At 30.6% G+C, this 23281-nt stretch overlaps 1 protein-coding gene across 1 annotated transcript in view; it reads left to right on the top strand.

Annotated features, from left to right (window-relative positions):
• Positions 1–22225, top strand: part of Cad89D (cadherin 89D) — a 153213-nt gene extending 130988 nt beyond the window's left edge. Inside the window, exons 19-24 of the mRNA XM_080156463.1 lie at positions 2140–2241; positions 2675–2743; positions 9332–9481; positions 10022–10168; positions 10643–10778; positions 20900–22225. Coding sequence (XP_080012589.1) covers positions 2140–2241; positions 2675–2743; positions 9332–9481; positions 10022–10168; positions 10643–10778; positions 20900–21016 — 721 coding nt within the window. The 3' untranslated portion in view covers positions 21017–22225. The remainder of the gene's footprint in view (positions 1–2139; positions 2242–2674; positions 2744–9331; positions 9482–10021; positions 10169–10642; positions 10779–20899) is intronic.
• The last annotated feature ends 1056 nt before the right edge of the window (positions 22226–23281 follow it).

Here is a 23281-nt window from a genome sequence, read left to right as displayed (position 1 = left end):
TAATAAATTGACCAAAAAAGCAATTTTTATAAATAATAATAAATTATTAATTTATGGCATACGGCACATTTTTACAAAATCATGTTGTTAAAATTAAAGGAATGTAGATTGACGTCTGGGCTAATCCTATTATTACCCCGGCCGCATGAAACCATCAATTATCACCTCCCCCATATCATCACAATATTCAACAATATTTTGGATCAGGACCAAGATACGATGCCTTTTTTTTTTAAAAAAAGCTGCAAAGCGAAATTTTGTTCATCATGAAAAAGACATTTAGGTTTTACAGTAACTAGAAGTGCGCATTGAACATAAATGCGTAAAAAATAAATGCGACGGTCAACCCTTTTGCATTAAAATTAACTTTTAAAAGGAATCCTCTAGCAAAATAGACATGATCCAATATATTTAATATCTAGTCATTTACAAAATATTCATAATCTTGGAATATTTAAGGTCCCAAAAAGTTAAACATAAACAAGAATGCCAAAACTTTGGTTGCCAAAAAAATGTTTAGATATTGGTAGGGACGTTTTCATAAAAATACGAACATAAATATTGTTATTTTACAATTTCCATATTTTTCTCAAAATTCTGTGTTTGGTAGATTTATATTTCAATATCATAACAATCCTTTGAAGAAACTGCTATTATATATTATCTTATAAATTTATATAATTAAACTATTTTTAAATTTAAAAGACAAACTATTCTGTCGCCAACTTTTTCTGTTAGCCAGAATCAGTTCCTCTATAGATATAAATAAAAGTATTTCTTAATTTTTACAGAATAAAAACATCTCAATTGGTATTTATAATAATGATCAATGATCCCCATTAGCTAATAGAAAAATTATAAGGAAAAAGTATTTTTACGTAATATATCCCTTCTGGCGTCATAAATAACAAATTTTACTAAATTTGCTGTTTTAACTGACTGTCATCATTGTGTATTTGAGTACATGTGTAATATGCAGGGCTCGGCAGCCGTGCGTCAGCCGCGAAAAAGCCTTATATTAGAAACCGTTTGGGTGCTTTCAAATATTTTGTTAAAAAGACTGATTTCAATATTTTACGAGCTGATATATTAGTCTTCCAGCTGATTTTTAAAATTGTAAAAGATTGATTTCCCTGCGACTTCCAGACGGCTGACTTGCGGCTGCCGAGCCCTGTTAACATGTAAGGTGTAAGGAAGTGAATGATGGAGGAATAGATAAGAATTAAAGATTGTGGTCGTTGTCATATTTACTTCTCAACAATTAACTATTCATCAAAAAGAGTAAATTGTTTCATTTTAACTTATATTGTATTGAAAAAAGTAAATTTTACAGACAATCCTAAAAAGGGACAAAAATACATTTGGGAAAATTTTTTATCATTATTGGTATTAAGGACATTAGAATCTTTCTTCTTTTTATTGATAGTTTTCAAATGATTAAATGATTTGAACAGAAATTGATTTAAATAATATGAGATGTCTAAAGATTGTACAGATTTTCATGTTGGAAGCAATTTCTCATCACAATCAAATCCTTGAAAATTGTAGTTTTTATGCTTATTTCAGATTAGGTTAGGTTAAGTAAAGGATTAAAGAGCCCCGCCGAAAAAGGAACACGCAGGTTAGATCATGCACTGAGTAGGAGCTAAGTTCTATTCTTTGTAATTTTTGGCTGAATCTGATTTTATTCTATGATGTAAGAACATATAGGCCTAGATGTCTAAGAGTTTGCCAAGCATATTTACATAATATTCAATAATGAAAAATAATTAATTAAAAGGAAGTGAATATTATAATTATTGTGTGCTTAGAAAATTAATAAGATATAATTATGGATAATTTAATTATATAGATTTACATTTTTTGCAAATAAATTTGCATATTTTGTCTTGTAATATGAACAGCAATTTACTTTGCCATTTTTGCTATAAATAAAGTTTTATATATTAAAGTAATATCAGTGGCGTGCACAGCGATTCAATAGTTGGTGTGAAAGCATTAGGTAGTTAGAAAAGCTTGTTCAATTGTTCATCAAATAATGCAATAAGTTTTTTTATTCAAATCAACTTAAAACCAAAAGTGCATATATTTACACAATTTAATATTTATAGATAAGGGTCTGACTTTTATATTTTTCAGGGGAATCGAACGACGCAGCCAGGCCTCCAGAAATTCCAATTCCTCGCACAGAAAATCCGTGAGAAGTGTACATGAAGCCAAGAGCTCTGGAGAGTCTTCCAGGTATAAAATTAGTAATCTGTAAATGTAAAAATTTTAAATAATAGAAAGATCTGCATACATACTGTCAATTGCTCGAATGGGAGTAAAGGAAAGGGTATGACGGCAGTTTGTGTTGTTGTAATATTATGCGAATTTAATGATTTGATTATTAAATACTTAACAGAATTAAAGAGAAATATCCGAAATCATATATAATCATAAATAAATCTTATATTATACCAATAACAAACAAAAAAAACCTTGATATAATTGAAATATGTAAAATTTATAAACCTTCTTTTTGATAATTTTATCACACAAGACAAACTCACCTTCAATAAAAGTATAGCTTTTTGGCATTTTAAGAACTGCTATGATTTTTATCTAAAAAATGCTTTTTGACCTGTCTAAAGTTAATTTGCAATGAACTGTGTCAACGAAAATATTCTTTCAGGTCTCGAGATTCTGGTATAGATGATAATAGAGACTGTTGTAGTTGTAGACAATCTAGTGTTAGTAGCAGGTAAGATTAATGTAAAAATAGATGTATTTTGTCATGAAAATTGTGAATTTGGCAGCCTCATTGCAATTCATTGGGTGTGAAAATGACAATAAAACTGTGTTTACGGTAAAGATGCAATTTTGACAGTGGATAAAAAAAATATTGCCAAAATACAGTGGCTATATTTTGCTAGTGGTAGAAGTGGGGGCATCTCCTTTTTTATCTATATAATACTTCATCTATAGCTATGTATATATTTCTATTAAGAAGATTTTTGAGAATTTTTGTTATAATTTAAAAGGTTGCGTGATGTTAAAAAATATAAAAATATATACTTTGATTGTCAAGAATTTAAAGTTAATTATGGACAATAAATTGATGACCAAAATTACTACTTCTGTGAATTAAAATTATCGGTTAAAAAGTTTGGACACAAGTAGTTTGAACTAATCAAACAAAGTTCAATCAAACCACCCAAAATTTTCGAGCCAACAAAAAAAGATAACTTAAGGTTATAAAACTTTGGGTATCAGTGTAATTTAGAGTCTAATAATGTCCACTCCATCCTTTTACTTTGCCAATTTGAAGTTTACACTGTGACATTACTTGAGATTTGAATTTTGTGTTTCTTGGTAAATGTTCATCAAGAGGAAAAACAATTTGCGCTGGATCTTTTATGTAAAAACTTATATTTTTCTGACAATTTTTGTTTTGTTTTTACATATCTCTTTTTTTCTGTGTAAATAAGTGACAGAGAATGATATCAGGAATACAGTGATATGTCAAAGGGAAGATTAATTTAATCTTCTTCTTTTCAAAAAATGAAATATTAATCGTTATATACCTTTAGTCAGATAGAGAGGGGACAATGAGCTGTTTATTACACTGGTCCCCAAAGTTTTATAATAACATTTTCTTATTTCAATTTGTTGACCTTTGGAGACTTTAGTGATTTTTGATTGGTTGATTCATTAATTTGAGTGTTCTAACATTTCAATCACTAATTATAGTCTACAAAAGGGGTATTTTTGTGTATCATCATTGGGTATGTACATCAATATGTTGGTCATTGTCTTATTCGTTTAGATCCTGACCTTTGGTACATCAAAGATAAATTTTAGTTATTTATTTCTCCAATAAGCCTCTCCCTAAACCCCTGTGGATTGAAGTGAAGTTTGATTTGTTCGTGACCATACACAACGCCATAAAATAAAACACCAAGAGAGTTTAAACCAAAATCTTAAAGAAGTTGTATCAACTTTTTTGCTTTTTATTTAAGATAGCTAGCCGGTCCTTTCAGTAAGTAGTAGATGTAAAATTTTTCATAGAATTCAGATATGCAATCGGTTTTTTTGTAGACCTCTTATTTTTTAAGTAATTTAAGTTTTTTAAAAAAATAATAAAGTCGGTTTTAAGGTACTAAAACGCAACAAAATAAAAGAAGAAAATGGCCAGTATGAACAAAAATAGTAAGATCTTTAATTTGACACCTTACTTTTAAAATTCTGTTGCGTAATTATTGAAAAAATCTATTTTTTTAACCTAGGTTTAATAAAAACTTTAGACCTAAATATTTTCTCAAACAGACATAAATAACATGGGTTCATATATACCTTTAGAATCAGAAAAATATTACGAATCTATTCTAAGCAAAATTGAAAAAGTTTTATAAAACTATAATAAAAAAAATAAGTTTATTTTAAGAATCATAATTTTCGGCTTTAAAGGGTTAGCTTGAACCAAACCTAAACAAAAGACAATGCAATGTAGCAGATATTTTTTAAACACAAGAAACAATAATGTATTTTTAACTGCATTGTTTTGAAGTTTTTAAACAGACTGATGCATATTTGTTCATAATTTTTCATTCTTTACATGTTCTTTAATATCACTATATTTATTGTAGTATCTATTGTATATATTGTATGAACGTTCTCCTTTTTTTCTGGCAATTCTATAGGTTAATTTTATAGATTAAGCTTCCCGATTCGTCAATTTTTGCGATTTGTGATTGGTTAGTTTAGTAGTTACAATTCTTAAAATAACTTTTTTTTATTTTTTCTATTTTTTATTACAATTTTTTAAAACTTTTTCAATTTTGCTTACAATGGATTCATATTATTTTTCTCATTCTAATGGTATATATGAACCCATATATTTTATGTCTGTATGAGAAAATATTTAGGTTTAATGTTTTGATTAACCCATTAATGACAATAGGGTCTTAAACGACGCACAAATTCAAACCTATACTATCACTCTATTTTTTTATGCTGTCCTTTTTAAATGTTTGTAAATAACTGAATAGAGCTTCAAGTTTTGTCCTCTACATTGCTTGGCCTCTCACTTCATTCGATGACCAGATGAAATCATATTTTCATGGCAGAAGTGGAAAAAATAGGAAAAAATTTCCACACCAGGCCTAACTTTTTTCTTCTAAAGAATTAAAACATACTTATTTATAATTAATTATAGCACTGGTTATATATTTTTAGTTTCTGCTAAGTTTTCTTTAATTTTAGTTAGTTTACATACTTTTTTTTGATAAATTGTTGTGCGTCGTATTCGACGCATTCGGACTAATCATTTTAGCCATTGCGTCCTTTTTGACCTTATAGGACTAATCATTTTAGGATTTTACTGTATAATCTCCTATAATCTACTAGTTGCTACGCCCCTAACCTCTAAGACGTGTGGGGGTTGTCAGGAAAATAGCTTAAAACCATCCCAAGGTATTTATAAAGCTTCCCTGATAAGTAAAACCAATTCAGACCTTTAATTTCTGTAATATTTGGCTTGAGCCAAAAAACCTCACTACTTTATAGTATGGAATACAATACAAGCAGCGGCTACGCCCCTAGAGGCATCTAGGGCCCCTTAGATTGCAGGGGGAGTCAAATCCCCTCTTTCAATTACAATTTTTTAAAGAAAAAGTTTTTTTTTAATTTTGTTTTTTTTTTATTTTCTAGGGATGATTTCTCTTAAGGGATGGTGGTGGTATCCTCCTTCAAAATAGTTATAAACCTTACCATGACCTAGTAGAAGCTACCATGTAACGGAGCACCATATAGGTTCAGTGGTTAGCAAGGTCCTTTGGTACACACACAAAGACATACAATAACATGTTACTTTATTTTAAGGATATAAAAGTAGTAGCGCAGATAATCTACAACCAGGGTCTGTCTGTACGTCCACCTGTCTGTATTTCCATAATTGCATCAAAATAAATAATAGCTACCTTACAACTAGGGAATGTATGTATGTCTGTCTATATATCCAAAATTACAGCCAATTAAAGACTGTAAATATGTTTATACTTCCGTAATTTTTATTGCACCTAGCTGTTAATATATTCATAAAAATAGCGCAAATACTCTACAATTTTGGTCTGTCTGTACATCCGTCCGTCTGTATATATGTAATTGCATCCAAATAATTAACAACTACGCTACAACTAAGAAATGTATTGGTTAGGGATCTAAAATAGTAAGTCAATGGCCGATAAATTGATGTACTTACTCAGGGATATTATACCATAAAATCTTTCTGTAGATTACATTTAGTGGTTGAAACATTTGGACACTTAATAAACCAACCAATCAAAATACAAATACAATTCCCCACAGTTGGTAAGACAACAAATAAGAAAAAGTTATTATAAAACTTTAAGGATTAACAGGGGCTGGGGGGGGGGGGGTGGTGAGGGGTTTTCATGTATTGGGTTGTTCAATATAATTGTCGACAAAATCATATTTCTTTGCTAAACATTGTAATAAAGTGAAAGGGTATCTATCTGTGTATCTGCTTAACTGATATGCTTCTTTTTTTACTTTGTAGCTTCTCATAGGTCCTAGGAAGGTTTACAACTATTTTTGGGGAGGTTACCTCCACCCTCCAAAGAGAAATCGCCCCTTGAAAAAGACCCCCCAACACAAGAAAAAATAGAATTAACTTAATGAAATTAGTTCTTTTAAACAAAATAATATTGTTGTTGAATTCAATGACCTTTCCCCATCTCAAGTGCTCCTAATGGCCTCTAGGGGCGTAGCCACTAGTACTAAATAATTATATTCTGAATTGTTTCATACAGACGAATGGACGTACAGACCGACACTGATTGTAGAGTATCTGTGTTATGTATCCTTTTAATAAAGTAACAGGATATACTTTCTACATGTGTCTGTGTGTTGTGTACCAAGGGATCTCACTAACCACTGAACCGATATGGTTCTCCTTTACATGGTAGCTTCTCATAGAACTTGGTAAGGTTTATAAATATTTTGGGGGAGAGTACCTTCACCCTCCAAAGAGAAATCGCCACTTAAAAAAGACCCCCAACACAAGAAAAAATAGAATGAACTTAATTCTTTTTAAATCTAAAATAAAAAATATTGTTGTAGAATTCAATGACCTCTCCCCATCTCAAGTGCCCCTAAAGGCCTCTAGGGGCGTAGCCACTAGTACCAAATAATTATATTCTGAATTGTTTTATACAGACGAATGGACGTACAGACAGACACTGATTGTAGAGTATCTGTGTTATGTATCCTTTTAATAAAGTAACAGGATCTAAATACATTCTACATACATGTGTCTGTGTGTACTAAGGGATCTCACTAACCACTGAACCGATATGGTTCTCCTTTACATTTCAGCTTCTCATAGGACCTGGTAAGGTTTATAACTATTTTGGGGGAGAGTACCACAACCGCTCTAGAAGAATTCACCACTAGAAAATAATAAACCCCTCTCATTATTTTTTAAAAATTTTTCTTTAAAAACTGTAATTGAAAGAGGGGGTTTGACTCCCCCCAAACCCAAGGGTCCCTGGATGCCTCTAGGGGCGTAGCCGCTGCTAGTATAGTGTTCCATACTATAAAGTAGTAAGGTTTTTGTCTGAAGCTAAAGATTATAGAAATTTCGGGTCTGAATTGGTTTTACTTATCAGGAAAGCTTTATAAATATCTTGGGATGGTTTTATGCTATTTTTCTGACATTCCCCACCCACCCTAGAGGTTAGGGGTGAAGCAACTAATAGATTATACAGTAAAAGCCTAAGATGATTAGTCCGATATGGTACATAATAGACGCATGGGAAAAATGATTAGTCCGAATGCGTCGGAAACGACGCAAAAAAAAAACTTCTTTGGTATGCCACAAATCAAAAAATCTAAAAATACAAATGTCTTACAATCCCTTAAGGAAGCTGTGTTTAAAATTTCAAGTGATTCTGACGACAGGGGGGAAGTTCGGCACTAATGGGTTAAACCGAGGTTAAAAAAATAGATTTTTTCAACAATTACTCAACAGAATTTTAAAAGTAAGGTGTCAAATTAAAGATCTTACTATTTTTGTTTATACTGGCTATTTTCTCCTTTTATTTTGTTGCGTTTTAGTACCTTAAAACCGACTTAATTATTTTTTTTAAAAACTTAAATTACTTAAAAAATAAGAGGTCTACAAAAAAACCGATTGCATATCTGAATTCTATGAAAAATTTTACATCTACTACTTACTGAAAGGACCGGCTAGCTATCTTAAATAAAAAGCAAAAAAGTTGATACAACTTCTTTAAGAATTATTATTCTTCACAGAATAAAATAATACAGTTTAGGTTGATTTGGAATTGGAAATTGTATTAATATATAATATACTAGCGACTGCGCCCCTAGCACCAAGGGGCTCTATATTCGAAGGGATAAGGAAGGGCAGAAAAGTAGCCTAAAACCGTACTCAGACTTATTTATAAGATAAAATAAAATAAAAACATCTAAGGTCCTATAAGAATCTTCACTGTATAGGAGAACCATATAGGTTCAGCGGTTACCGAGGTCCTTCGGTACATTCAGATACACACACATCCTGTTACTTTATTATACGGATTTATGGCAGTTAAAAATTTACAAAACTATATTACGATACTCTCTTATGAATAACTCAAGTCTCTTTTACAGAGAGAAAATAAGATGTAAATTATTTTAGTACTCAAAGTCGCTTGAAACATGATCTTTAAATCGTTGGCTAAACAAATTTGGGACTTGTATTAAGTCTTGATTTGATTGTATTCTACTGGAAAGGTGTTTGGATGCAACCACTATTTCTATGATAGATATTTTATCGCATGAAAACAACTTTTTGTTAAAACTAACATGCGGAAAACTAACTTACTTTATCTGAAAAAGTTCAACGCAAATATCTATTTTAAAGATTTAAAATCCTCACAAATGTCGATCCCTCAAGTTGTTTCACGCGGATGTCGATGCCTGAAATAGTTGCACGCGTCAACTGTCTAATCACACATACTTCTTGTCACAAGAATTTTATTCATTTTTTGCTCTCATCCCCGGCTTTTTATGCTTTTCAATATAGCATCGCTCAGCAAAAAGCTATTTTATCTTTTTATTCATCTTGTAAAATTATAAAATCTAATAACAATACTATTAATATTTCAAAAATGTATACAGGGCTATGTAATAGATGAAAAATTGACCCATGCCTTACTCTCTTATGCAATAATTTAAAGACAAAATTGTGTAAAGACCAGATATGTTAATAAAGTTTAATTTTATAGCGAAAAAATCATATTTTTCAACATTTGTTTAATTTTAGGGAGAGCTATGGATGGACCCGAGGGGCTACAGCTCAATGCACCCGATGCTGCGGTTGTTCCTCACAGGCCATGTCACGGAGACACAGGAGCTCCTCACCACCTCTAGCTCGCAGATCATGCTCTCTGCGGCATCGTTGTCAGTCACACAGGCACAACAGTTATCATTATATTTGAGCTGGCAATAAACAAGTCCCATCCTATTATATAAAGTAGTAAGCGTTTTTTGTTTGTCCCGAAGGATCTCGCTTACCGCTGAACCGATATTGTTCTTATTTACAGTGAAGCTTCTTATAGGTCCTAGGAAGGTTTTAAACTATTTTTGGAGAGGGTGTCTTTTCCCCCCTCCCCCCAAAAATTTTTTTTTTTACTCTTTTGAAACTCCAATTTAAAATGGGATGAGGTCGACTTTTCCTTCTCCTACCTTAAGTGCCCCTAGAGGCTTCTAGGGGGCGTAGCCGCTAGTACATTAAAAAGTGACATACCTATTAAAAAATAAAAGTATTTGACAACTTGCACTGAAAAAGTGTATGGACTTTTAATAAACAACGAATAGTAAGTAGATTTATAATTATTAAAATCATTTAGGTTAGGTTAGAAAGGATAAAGTAAAATTTTAAGATTCAGAATTGTTTTAAAAAAACAAACATTTTGTTTAAAATAAAAAATGTTAACCGCTTTAATGTGCGCAGATCTTTGCCGCGTCACGCCCACTCGCACCATGATCTCAGACAGGAGACCGACTCCGACACCGAGTCTGACACTGGGCTGGCTCCGGTGGCTCAGGAGAGGGCGGGCTCCACCAGGAGACCTCTCTATACCTCAGAGCTATGGAATAGGTAAGTATAATATTACATATGAACTGAGCCTTACAACTAATTTGAACTAGGCATAATAAGGATGCTCTTTATAAAGCCTAAAAAATTACGTCATACAATAAAATGACCAATCTACACAGATTAAATTACCAATGGAAGGCCAGTAAACATTTTATTTTGCAATGGTTGGTCAGTATGATGTCATTTTGCATAGGCACTATGAAAAGCCTTTATAATGAGGGTTCCTTTCAAATCTTTGAGGCCCAAATTTACAATTTTTCGGTAGTTTGTCTAACCTTTTCCCTTGCAGATCAGAACCTGCTTTTCTATAAGAAATTTTGTGTCTTCAGATCTGAAAATAAGAAAGAACGGTTATTTTGTATATATATACAGCTGTCCACAAACTTATGCAAGAAATATATATTCCTTGACAATAGTTAATTACGATATCAAGCACAATAACTATTTAACTACACCAATAATAATTATTTGTAGATCCCTTACCCCGGCCCAGAGCGAGGCACGGCTGTCCCAGGCCGAGCTGAGGCTGGCCTCCACAACGGCCCTGCGCGGCCACAGCTGGAGAGGAGAGGCCAGGCCTGTTTTCACTGACCTTCACTTTCCATTCCAGGTATGAATTAAAATGTTTAAAATGCATATTTAGATTAAGAAACACCTTATTAAAGTGTCTCAAAATAAATAGGGTTCGAGTCTCTTTAATCATCTATATATCATAGAAGTTAAAATAGGTATCTGCTGTTGCAAAAAAAAACTGTAAGAGTAAAAGTAGGGAAACGCCTTTGCCCAATTGGCATGTGCAAATAATTGGATTCAACATTTAAAGAATTAAATTTGTCTTCCTTTTACTAAGTCAGTCATTTTGACGTTTAAATTCCTTTAAAAATTGTTTCGAAAATGCCTAAAAATTATCTCTCATTGGTCATTTTCAACATAAATTCTTTTGTGCAAATTTTTATATTCTTTTGAATGTTGGGAAGTGATTAACCCCGCATATTTGTAGAATGACATCAAGAAATGCATAAAATATCATTGTATTCATATATCATATCATGTACATTTATATACATATATATATATGTTCATTAGATCTGTCCATTATTGTCTTTTTTATCTAAAATTAATAAGAGAGGCAAGAACTTTTAATTGAATTTTATATCGTAACTAGGTTACTATTTTTTTCGCAACTTTGTTCTTTTGTGAGAAAAATTAATGTAGATCTTTTAGGGGGGAAATTTTCATCAATTTAGGTTACATCGTTATTTGGTCAGTTCGTTCATTCAGTAGTTAGGATGAGGTAAAGGGGTGATAGGAGAATCATTATTTTAGCCCGCTACATTCACTTTTTTAGAGTACATGATAATCTGGTAAAAAACGAATTTTGACCCATTTAAGATAAAAAAAAACCTACATTTTAGCCTAGAGTAATTCTTAAATAAAATTAAAACATAAATTAAAGATAGAATAATGCACAGGTCTAATGTATATAATAATGTATGTACATATGTAGTAAGTATGCTATTCTTTTTCTTTATTTAAACTAAAGAGGTTGTGCCGTTATTCTTGCATTTATTTATACAAAAATCAATTTAAAATTGCATTCTTCTTTATACTTTTAAATTAACAAAATTAATATTAGAAAAACAAGCAAGAATGATATACGAGCATAGTTGGCTAATAAGGCTTTGTAATAAAAAGTGACAATATTTATTTTATGTATTTTAATATAGAAAAATTGTCAAATTTCTAAAGCGGGTATAGTATTGGTAGGTCAAGTTTCTGTCCCCTGTGGTGCTATATTAACCTTTGTTTAACTAACATAATATAGCTTGAACAAATAGAGTTTTAGATTTTTTTCAAAAAGGTGTTTTGTGGTCTTCTCTTGCAAGGGTGGGGGACGGTCTGGAAGATATGCTTTTCCTCTAGGCCTATCCCTACTAAATAGTATTAAACCTGCCAAGGACAATAGTTTACAATAACGTTTTGGACCAATCTGTCTACAATTTTATGAGATTTTACTTAATATAATGAATACTCTACAAAAACAGACAACTAGGAACTCTATTTTGTCTAGACTGTTTGATTATTTTCAAAGTCTTTTTTTGTGGTAAGGTACATTTTTTTAGAATAAAGGGCCTTAAAAGTAATATAAGTATATATATTTCTACATATCGGTAAGAAATCTAGATAATAACGGGGTCTACGCTTTTAAATTATATGCAACGTGACGTTGGAAATAGTTATTGGCATCATTAACTTGTTGTTTGCCTCTCTCTAGTTACCTTAACCTCTACCCATACTCTCATGTATGTTTACACTGCTTAACTATGCCATAAACCCATCTTTTATGTGTTCTACATGTAATATTGCTCTATATTACTATGTGTATATGGAGTATAATTCGGTATATTAGTAACCTAACAACATAAATATGTATGTAAGTATGTGTTTTTTTCTCTAAAATTAAGATGCTTTAATAGAGGCAAAAACCTTTGTTGCATCAAATTTGAAATTTCTTATAATTGGCTAATTTCTAGTTTCTAATGCTTTAAAGGCACATTTTTTCCCTCAATATTTTTACCCTTATCTTTGATTATTATTTTTCGGTGGTTTGACCACAAAAAAAAACGGTTTTTTTATGTTTTTATGTTAGGTAAGGTTAAGTAAATATAAGATGATCCAAGTAGGGATAGAGTTCTGTGACTATTGCTATGTAAGATTGTAACTAAATATATTCCTTCCTTTGTAACTTATAATTCAAATGTTTTTGTGCGAAGCAATGAATCATTATAGTGTAAATGAGACATGTCATAAAGCTGTAGCTCCAGACCTATGGATGGATATATATCTACCTAATTTTACACATAATTCCACACCCGTGGTTCCGCCCTAAGCTCGCATTTTTCATTATTAGGGTAGGCATGAGCGTGTGTGTTGTATTGGCAATAATGATACGTTCTCAGATTCGAATAGAAGAAGACAAATATTTCAGTATAGATTTGAAATAATTTGTAGCACTAAATCGATTTTAATACAGTGTTGTCCACTTGTAATTCAGTTTTTTCATCGATCATTTCATATCATTTCACTTCCTTTTTTTTTTCTTTTTTTTTCTTTAACTTGCAAAATTTTTTACATGAATTAAATCAATTAAAATCGCTGCAAAAATTCTCATGGCATTTTTTTCATACATTTTTCTTTTATAATCACTAAACTTAAAAAATTGCTTAGCTACGATGATAGTTCTGCTCATTTTCCTTATTAAGATAAGGTGCCACATAGCATATAATTAAACATTTAAAAATTGGCAGTATCCTTTATTTTGACAAAAAAAAAACATATTAAGGTACCCCCTTTCCTGGTACGTTTTTTTCAACTTTACTTTTTAAACTCGTTCAAGACTGTAGCTATTTTGAGGGGAGGTGATTGGTTCGAATCTTAAACCAAACATCGTTATTATTATAGCTACTAAAATGTACCGTATTACAATGAAATGCACAATTAAGACCTCCAGACAACAATCATGCAATTAAAAAGTTGTTTTTTCACAATAGTTGGTTTGAACAGTACCTTGGGACCAGCTATATAGCTCTATGTTGTTATGAAACTTTCCCTGAGATACATTTCAAATTGAAATTTAAGGGGGGGTGGGAGTTGGTGGTCAAGTGACGTAAAAAGGAAAATTCTTCTAAAGGTTCCTAGGTATTTACCCATTAACAAGAAAATAAATCTTATTTAATTATGATAATGTTTTTATTTACTGTGCATTGTTTTAACCTTACAAAATTGAAAAGGATGCTTAACTAGTGTTTACGTTCATATTAACTGAGGAATTTTTAGTATCAGAGCTACTCTATAATTCACTTTGTCTGTCCGTCCGTCTGCTTTTGAAGATAGCTGTAAACCTTTGTAAAGATTTCTTTTACATATGCGCATCTGTTCTATGTATTGTTTTGTCCGTCTGTCTGTCGGTCTCGTAATTTCTTTCTATCCTTTGTTATGACATTGCAAGTCAATTAAATTCCATGATTTTTGATTCGCTACTTATGAATGTTGTCATCCTTGTTATTAATTTTATACACAATAAACATAACACTAAACTCATAATGTTATTTTTATAATCGCCTTATATTAAATTCAAGTAGTAAAATTAAAATCTAAGCTCTTTATAATGCCTATAAAAAAAATGACGTCATACAATACAAATGACCAATAATAAACCGATACACACATACTACATTACCTATGACAGGCCACAATACATTTTAATTGACCATAGATAGGCCAGTATAACGTCATTTTTTATAGGCACTTTAAAAAGCTTCACTAAATTTTGACAATTTGAGTGAAAAAAGACGATATACATAACAGAGTAATCCTTAAAATGTGATTTAACGTAAAGAATAGTAACGTAGTATTGAAGCCTCTATATCAGTTAACACTGTCACTATTTTAAACTGCATAAAATCACAGGCAAAACAGTTATTTCATGAATGAATTCATCCAAAGAAAGAAAAAAAATATTTTATTAAAATTTAGAAAAAAAATATAGAATTATATTGCTAGTGCCACTTGTCTACTTTAGCGTAAATCTTTTAAAGGACAATCAACCATTTGATTTCTTGGCATTTGTCTGAAAGTATTTTCAGTTTGACAGGGCAAAATCTCTTTTACTTTCAAGGCCACGCGTCTGACATTTGTTTAACATCTTTAGCATAACGCTGTGTTGTACAAATTTCGACTAGCGGACAAGTCAATGTGAACGTTAAAGCCTCTTAACAGGAAACATAATACTTTTAGAGATCTTATGCAACAAAAAAGCCTGGAATCATGTCTTTTACAATTCCATCTTTTCTTTTATTTGAAAGTTGTTTATGTAAGTGCCAACAAATGTGGCACAAAAATAACAAAATGTGCATTTTAGAAGCGAAGCTACTCTAAAACTAGGGTATGTCTGTCCGTCAGGCTGAGTTAAGTATGCACACAATAACATAAAACATTATGTCAATATAAATATTGAAATAAAATATCTTATGGTGTATCTCTCACAATCAAAATGGAACTAACATTTTAATGATTACACCCTGTATAATACTTTTTTGTCCTCTTTATGTGAAATATTAATTTCAATCTATTCCTGCACTACTTATGGATACTATTGTCCTTGTTATACTCAACTTACTGAGCAGGGACAGATTATCTGAAGATTTTTTGAACCTATAATACAAATATATTTATTTCCAATTTTTGTTCATTAATTCTAACATTACTTAAAAGATTGCCATTGCTGACATAAAAAAAACCTACGACATGATGACAAACAAGTTATTGCTACTAGAAATAAAAATCTTCCATTTAAAGATGATCTAATCTAACAATGACATTAAGTCTTTCAATATATGGTATTAGTTTTTATTTGGCAAACTAATGTTTAATGCATTGTTGTGCAAAGATTTAATCATTTGCATGCCCCCCCTTGTGCACGCCCGAGTTTTGAAGTTAGTAATTGTATGTACATAATTTCAATTACGCAATTAAGAAAATCTGCAAACTTACATGTTGTCATTCTTCAGTTAGGTACCGTTTTCTTACCATTCCTCATTCTTTACACACACACTCACACATACACACACACACACACACATATTATCATGATTAATACTTACACTTTTTGCCCCCCTTCATACATAAACACAAAGAAAGAAAAAAAATTACACTCAAACTTCAAACTTATCAACTTAAAAACAAACAAAGTATTAAACTAATGAAAAAAATCTTTGAAAAAATTTATAAAATCTATAAAAGTAGAAAATATTTATGTAAATGAGCTTTATTTGGGCGGTAACATTCAGACATTATGGACTTGGATCTTCAAATATTCAACAAGAACACATTATAAACAAAGATTTAAACATGCTGTTTTAAATGTTTAGTTAGTTTAGGGTTTTTACCTATACTAAAATATTATCATGTTGTATAGCAAATGTCCTAGAAAGCTTTTTTTGTACATTGCATTTATAAAATATGAGTTCTAGCAAAATTTGCATTCGAATCATAAATCCAAAAAACATAATATGTGTGTCAGAGGGAAAGGTGGGAATGCGGGAATGGAGATTTTGTGGAGTACACCAAGGATCAAAGGCTGGAACTAGACTAAAGTGGAAGGTAGATAAAATATCATGACATTAGATTAATTAAATGAATGTTATGAGAGGAAGAATAATGAGGAACCATGCAAGCAATGGCAAGGAAAGGTGAGGAGGCACTGAGTCAAGCGCAAGAATGCCGTGGACATTTTTCACATTCACGGTTATTTCATTTTTGATATGGAAAAATGCGCATAACAAACAAACACGCGCATAGGTACATAAGTTATTTACATAATTGCATTCTTTCATTAGGAGATATTACAATCCTTTTTTGTTTGTTTTATTGAATAAGAATATATTGTTGGTTATTATTGTTAATTCCTATGTGTGTCTAATATCCTTGTGTGGAATGAGTAAGAATGTAAATTATCTAACTGTAACAGTTGGAGACTTGAGTCAAACTTTTAAAGGCAGTTTTTGTATTTGAAAACAATAGTATAGGGGTATACAATAACAATTAAAAAAGTTGGTAAAAATAAACTTTCTTTCCTAATAAAATTAATTAAAATCTATTTTCATCTTTATATGATTCGTAACATTAGTATCAAAGTTCTGCTTTCGATTGGGGAGGTGGTGGGTTAGAGTTTTGACCAAATAGTGACATACTACAGAAATACTATTGCTATTTATTGCATCAAAGTAAGGGTAATGCTATTTACCCATTCAAATGTGTAATCTATTTAGTGCACGCTTAGGACCTCTAGACAAAGGTCAAGCAATTAAATGGTTGTTTGTATGTTTGGTGTTTGATATTTTCAAGTCTGCAACTGTGTAACATGAAAGAATTGGTGAAGAAGGAATATGCACACAACATTATTTGGTGTCTCTACAATGAAAAAAAGGATTTTTAGCAATGCTTTACCATGCTTGTCAATCAGACAATCTGTAGTGATTTATTTTACCCTAAATGTATGTTTGACTCTTTCTTTAACAATATCAATTACAGTTTGTCACATATTTCTTTCTCTAGAGTATTATTATCATTATTCTTTTGGACCAAATTGTCCTTGTCCAAAAATCGATAAAAAAAAGATTATATTTCTAATGATTTGAAAAGAATAGTCAGAATTGTTTCTATTATTAATATTTAAATATATTGAATAACTATTTTAGCAACTTACCAAAGATAAGTAAAAATTCGAGATTATTTTATAATGAAATTACTTTGGCATTTCAAAAATTTTGTTTAAGATAATTACCACTTAATTAATATACATTATACATAATTTAAAACATGATTGAATTTTTTTTAAATTTTATGAAGTTTCAATTGATAAATCAATATTGCGAAAATTTTCATTGCCCATCAAAAAACCAACATTTTATTTATTATTAACTTTCCATGCAAAAAAAAATGCAATAAATGTACAAACACCAAAAAATGGTTTACAGCAACTTTTCATAATTTTGGCAAACAACAAAATTGTTCATAATATCTTCATTTCAAACAAACCCAGAAATCTTAAAATGCTCAAAATCTTTAAAGTTGACCACGAGTTAAAATTGGAAAAATATTTTCTCGTATTCATTCGAATCCGGGGTTCTCATCCATACGAAAAAACTATGTCTAGCATCGTATTATATCCAGCTTTCTACGAATATAAAAATGTACAATCAAAAGATTAAAACCAGTTTTTTAGCCGGTGCCCTCGGCACCTCGTAGCTAAAAAAACTAGTTTTAATCTTATAATTGTACAGTCTATATCCGTGGAAAGACGTTTATAATACGATGCGAGAAATAACTATTCTTCGCTTTTTAAATGTAATCGAAAAAGTAATTTTTAAAAACACTATAGAGCCTAGCCAAAAAAAATAATATGCTGCTTTTTAATTGCTTTGAAAATTTCTGTTCTTTAAAATCTAAAAGGTCTTAAATATTTTTTTTATCAAATTATGATAAAATTACTTTTGATACAATAAAAATTTCATAACCAATGGATAGAAAGATAGATTGTATGTTGTCTGAAAAGAAATAAAAATATTACAGCTACTGTTTGACATTTTTTCCGTGAGATTAGATCACGTCTAGATTACAAATCACCGGATGAAAGCTACCCCCCCCCCCCCCCATCATACACTAACAAGATATGCCCCTCCCACCTTCTTAATATTTGGAATAAAACCAGCCCCCCCCCCCTCCTAGAAAAACCAAGCCCGTGCAAATTGCCCCTTGTTTTTTGCCACTGCAATGAATGTGCAAAATTGTGTATATTATGGGCGGACAATTATAAGAGAACATAAATTATGTTACAATTAACGCTAGAAGAGGGGCTATATATGTGTAATAAATATTGTACACACCTTGTTAAACTTTAGTGCTGATATTATGTCGACAAAACATAATAGAAAGCACTTTGATTGTGCAACTTTTGTCTGGAAGTCCTAAATGTGCAATTGCACGGGCCAAGGCATACCTCCAATTCTTATTTTTAGCGTATCTCATGGAGGGGTTTTGGGGGGCATGGCAATGACGTCATCTACTGCATGCGGTGGCTCAAATTAATTAAGTGTTAAAACTATAATAATGTAGCACCTCTATTTTAGGAAATGTAAATGTTATGAAGGTAGCCTAAAAATAAAATATATGGTTGAAGGATGTACTAAAAATATGCGCAATCATTTCCGTAAATACACTTCTATTTTCACAATAGCAAAAATAAAATAAAAATGTTTCAGCAAAAGTTGTTGAGAATATGTCTAAAAACAGTTTAGCAAATTTCACTACAACAAAATTAATTTGATAATAAAAATACTTCAAACAATCCACCTTCACCCTTCTCGTGAAACACCGCCTAAAGTGATTTTTGCGAATGTTATTATATTTTTCCTAAACTGTGCTTATATATTTACACACCCACTAAAAATGCTCACACATGCACACACACACACACACACACACACACCAATTGCCCTAGCACGAAGTTCGCCAAAAGGAGGTGGTTTTTTATACCTCAATAAAAAAAAGTGGAACTAGGTGGTTGAGTAAGTGCAGTGACATTTTACACTTTTTTATAATCCTTCTGGATTCGCCCCTAGCCTTTTGCAAATTTTCCTGTACATTTTGGTGACTTATAAATTTCTTGAAGTCTACTCCGAATGGCCGTTTTAGTTATCTCAAGTAACAAACACCATAGACAAACAAACCTTTAATTGTTTTAGTAAAATAGGCATTTGCTCCACTTCATACTGATTGTTTAAGTTCGTTGATAAAAGTATATTTAGAATATAATAATTCCTTGTTGCATTGCTTTGATATAACTACCCTTGTTGATTAACAAAAAGTTTTAAGCACAACAAATAAATCTTTTTATTAAGCTCTCTTTTTTCATTTTGCAATATCACTCTGATAAACTAACATTGGTAGAAATCAGTGAAATACTAAAATTCGCAAGTAAACCATCATAACCCCTCCCCTCCCACTGGATAAACGAACTAACCATTAAATTATGTCTATGATTGCAAGCTAAATTGACGACAATTTTTCCCCTGCCATAATCTCCACGTTTATGCTACACCCAATCTTTAAAATTACCTAATAATAAACTTTTTTTCAACAATGATATTATTTTGGAAAGTGGAGGATGGGAGGGGGGAGGGGGTATTAGATATCTAATTGCAAAATATGTTATTGTTGTAAAATCAATGATGGTTAGTTAAACCTTTGTAGAGGTATAGTTACAAGTCACATCTATGATTAGACATTTCTAAACATTTCATTTAATTTGCTATTCAAATTAAACAGAAGTTTGATCTTGATATTGGTTCTTTGTTTGGTTCTTTTTCAAATAAATCATTTTTTACTATTTGCTTGATAAACAAATATTTATAGTTTTCACTTCTTCCAAATCATTCAGTAGTTATTCGATGGAATGCTTAAGGTTTATGAAAAGTATGTCGCAAAAGATTTGTCTTCCTGTTTTGTTGTTTTAAAAATCAAAGGTTTTCTATAATTAAGGTAGGTCCGTACGTCCGTAGAAGACTAGCTCTTTTCGTTTTCACTTTTTGACAACAAAGTTTTGTATGTTATAATTATTCTTTTTTGATAAATGAATCATAGAACAACAAGGTACAATATTAAAAGCGAGGCATCTCTATAAAATATATTAAAAATTAAAAAACCCAGTATTAGTGTCGGACTGATTATGACGTAACAAAAAAAATTAGCCAATGAGAGGCCACTATGAATTTTACCATTGGTCAATAATGTACTCTCATTGGCTAATTTTTTTGGTTACGTCAAAATCAGTCCGACACTATTACTGGGTTCAAAATGAAATTATGTCTTCTCATTGCATCCTATTAATATTTTAATTTTTAACGAGTATAATGACATAAAGTTGATAAACATATCTAAGATATGTATGCCTTAAATTGTACGTTAGATAAACCAATGGGAGATATTTTGTAGGATTGTGTCTGAAAACTTTCATAAAACTTTCATTCTTATAATGGTTATAAATTTCCATTTTTAGTAAAATTCAAAAAAGTCAAGTTAAAACTGAAATATTATATTTTTTATCTTATCTATTTTGGTCTTTCATAAATAATGAATAATTGTTAATAAATAAACTTTTTCCTATTTCAGGATGTGAAGCACAATACAGTTTATGGGAAGCCAAGTGAAAAGATTACCAAGGAGCTGACTACAGTACTCAGAACTAGTGCAAAAAAATCCAGCCTCAAACAACCAATGAACAAATAAACTTTTTTTGAAAAAATTCTAGGATATTCTAATTCTAATGTTGGTGTATGTATATATGAGTGAAGACAATCAAATGAAAATTTCATTCTTAAAAACATTAAAATAATAAACTATTATGTTAAAGTTAAAATAAAAGAGTTTATGAAACATTTATTTGTGAAAAGAGACAGTTTACCTTTTCTAGAAATCATGAAAACAAGGAGCAAATTCTTGCTAAAAAGTGATAAAGTGAAATAACGTTAAATTGAATCAGAAAAATATCTAGTTTTTTTCTAGTCCTTATTAAATATTTCTAATCCGCCAGTAAATTTGTTATTATTTTCCACGGAAAAAAATCTTTTTAACTTTCTCTATAATTTTATCAAAATTTTTATATAACTATTCTCTATATTTTGTGTAATTTGTATATTTTTTATGGATTTTTTTCAAGTTCTTCCATTTTGTTTATCTTATATGTTATATTTTTTATTCATTTGCATTAAGAGAATATTTTTTTTAATACTATAAAAGTTTTAATTTAAATTATGTTTTTAAATGATTAACAAAGTTTTATTTGTTTTTTTTGCATTTATGTATAAGACTGACACTTAAAAACTTTAAAAGTATAATATTTTTTTATATTTTTTTCTACTAAGGACAACACATTACTTTTTTTTAAACACATCGGCCGTAACCAAAAAAAAATTTGGCAAAACTTCTTGCTAGTCAATAATAAATTCATATGGCATTGCCTTTTTACTTAAAATTTATTTTACATTTTTTCAGTTTATGCGAAATCATAAAAAAAGTTTTATGTAACTAAAAACGTCAAAAGTGATTACTATTTTACCATTACAACTAGTCATAAATTGCACTGAATTACGAGGTACCATGCTTTAAATATATTACTCTATGTATAATGTATATTGTATACGGTTAACAAGGATAATTTGGTCTATAAGTAGCGCAGCCATAACAAGATAGAAATAGGAAATACAGAAAGATTTCACACAGTCATTTTTTGCAACCTCAAGAAAAAATTATAATCACATGCTAAAAATATTACTCCAAAAAGCTGTTAACTCACAAAATGAGAATTATTAATGTTTCCTAAATGTAGAGTAGCTTCGCTACAAAAAAAATAAGTATGTGAAATAATTATATTCTGTTTAATCTGATCATCTTTGTGATTGAATAAAAAGATTGAATAAATGGACAATGTATCTTTAACACGAAATTTTTCTTCATATCTTAAAACGAATCGCTTTTATTCCAAACAAGTATTTGAATATACTTCCTTTAAAATAAAGTAGCAGGTTGTTTGTGTGTTTGTGAGTTTGTGTCAGCTAAGATCTTGTAAGCTACTGGATAGATCATTTAACAGAAAAATTTTGCATTAGTCCAGGGCGGGTTTTAAGCTATTTCACAGGGGTAGAGGGTAAGATAGGTATGAGAAAATGGCCACAAAAAAGCTACCCCTAATATTTTCCTTTTTTTAAAGATATTAATTTAGGAGGGAGGGGAATCCAAATAAACCCAAAAGGCTAAGAGTTAAGGCACTATTACATGATATAGAACACTAACGTCAGCTGAGAAATTAATTTCAGCAGAGAGTAATATAAAACTCGATATATTATTACTTGGATGTTGCTCCAGATTTTCATGTACTCTGATAAAGTGAGGTTCGTAGCTGCCAAAAAAAACTATACCCACCATCCAACCCCTTTACCCCATCCCCTCCCCTCCTACTTGATGAACGAGCTGACCAAAAAATTAGGTCCATATTAGCAAGATAAATTGACGATAAATTTTCCTCTGTCTATATCCACTTATATCTTTTATCCATTATTATGTCCATTTGTATTGCAGAGCCATCCCTGAGCTTCTTCGTGACAAACAAACATACATTTAATCTCTTTTCATAAAACTTCATTTATATAATGGTCAAATTTTGAAGATTAAATTGATTTTGACGGGCGAACCGACACCTTTTCTACCTAACTCGTTATAAGCCCATTTTACCTATATTGATTAAGCACATTAAGGCCAAATTCTTACTTCACGACATTATTGACTGGAGCTAAGCTTCTCTATAACTAACTCTGTCTTTCTGTTTTATTATCTAACCCGTAAATAAAAGTGTATTTTTTAATTGTACATTGTTGCATTCAATAACAAACACTCAGCTTTTGAGAGTTTACATTGACTTTTTTAAAAGTCGATTATAACTCCAACGACAAGTATAAATAGTAGTATATTTAACATCTTTGGTATGGCGTGGTCAGA

Source organism: Acartia tonsa, chromosome 4 (genome assembly GCF_053477335.1).
Source record: "Acartia tonsa isolate MP-2025a chromosome 4, ASM5347733v1, whole genome shotgun sequence".
Taxonomy (NCBI): domain Eukaryota; kingdom Metazoa; phylum Arthropoda; class Copepoda; order Calanoida; family Acartiidae; genus Acartia; species Acartia tonsa.
The sequence above is the reverse complement of the archived record's forward strand: the minus strand, read 5'-3'. Positions and strand labels throughout refer to the sequence as shown.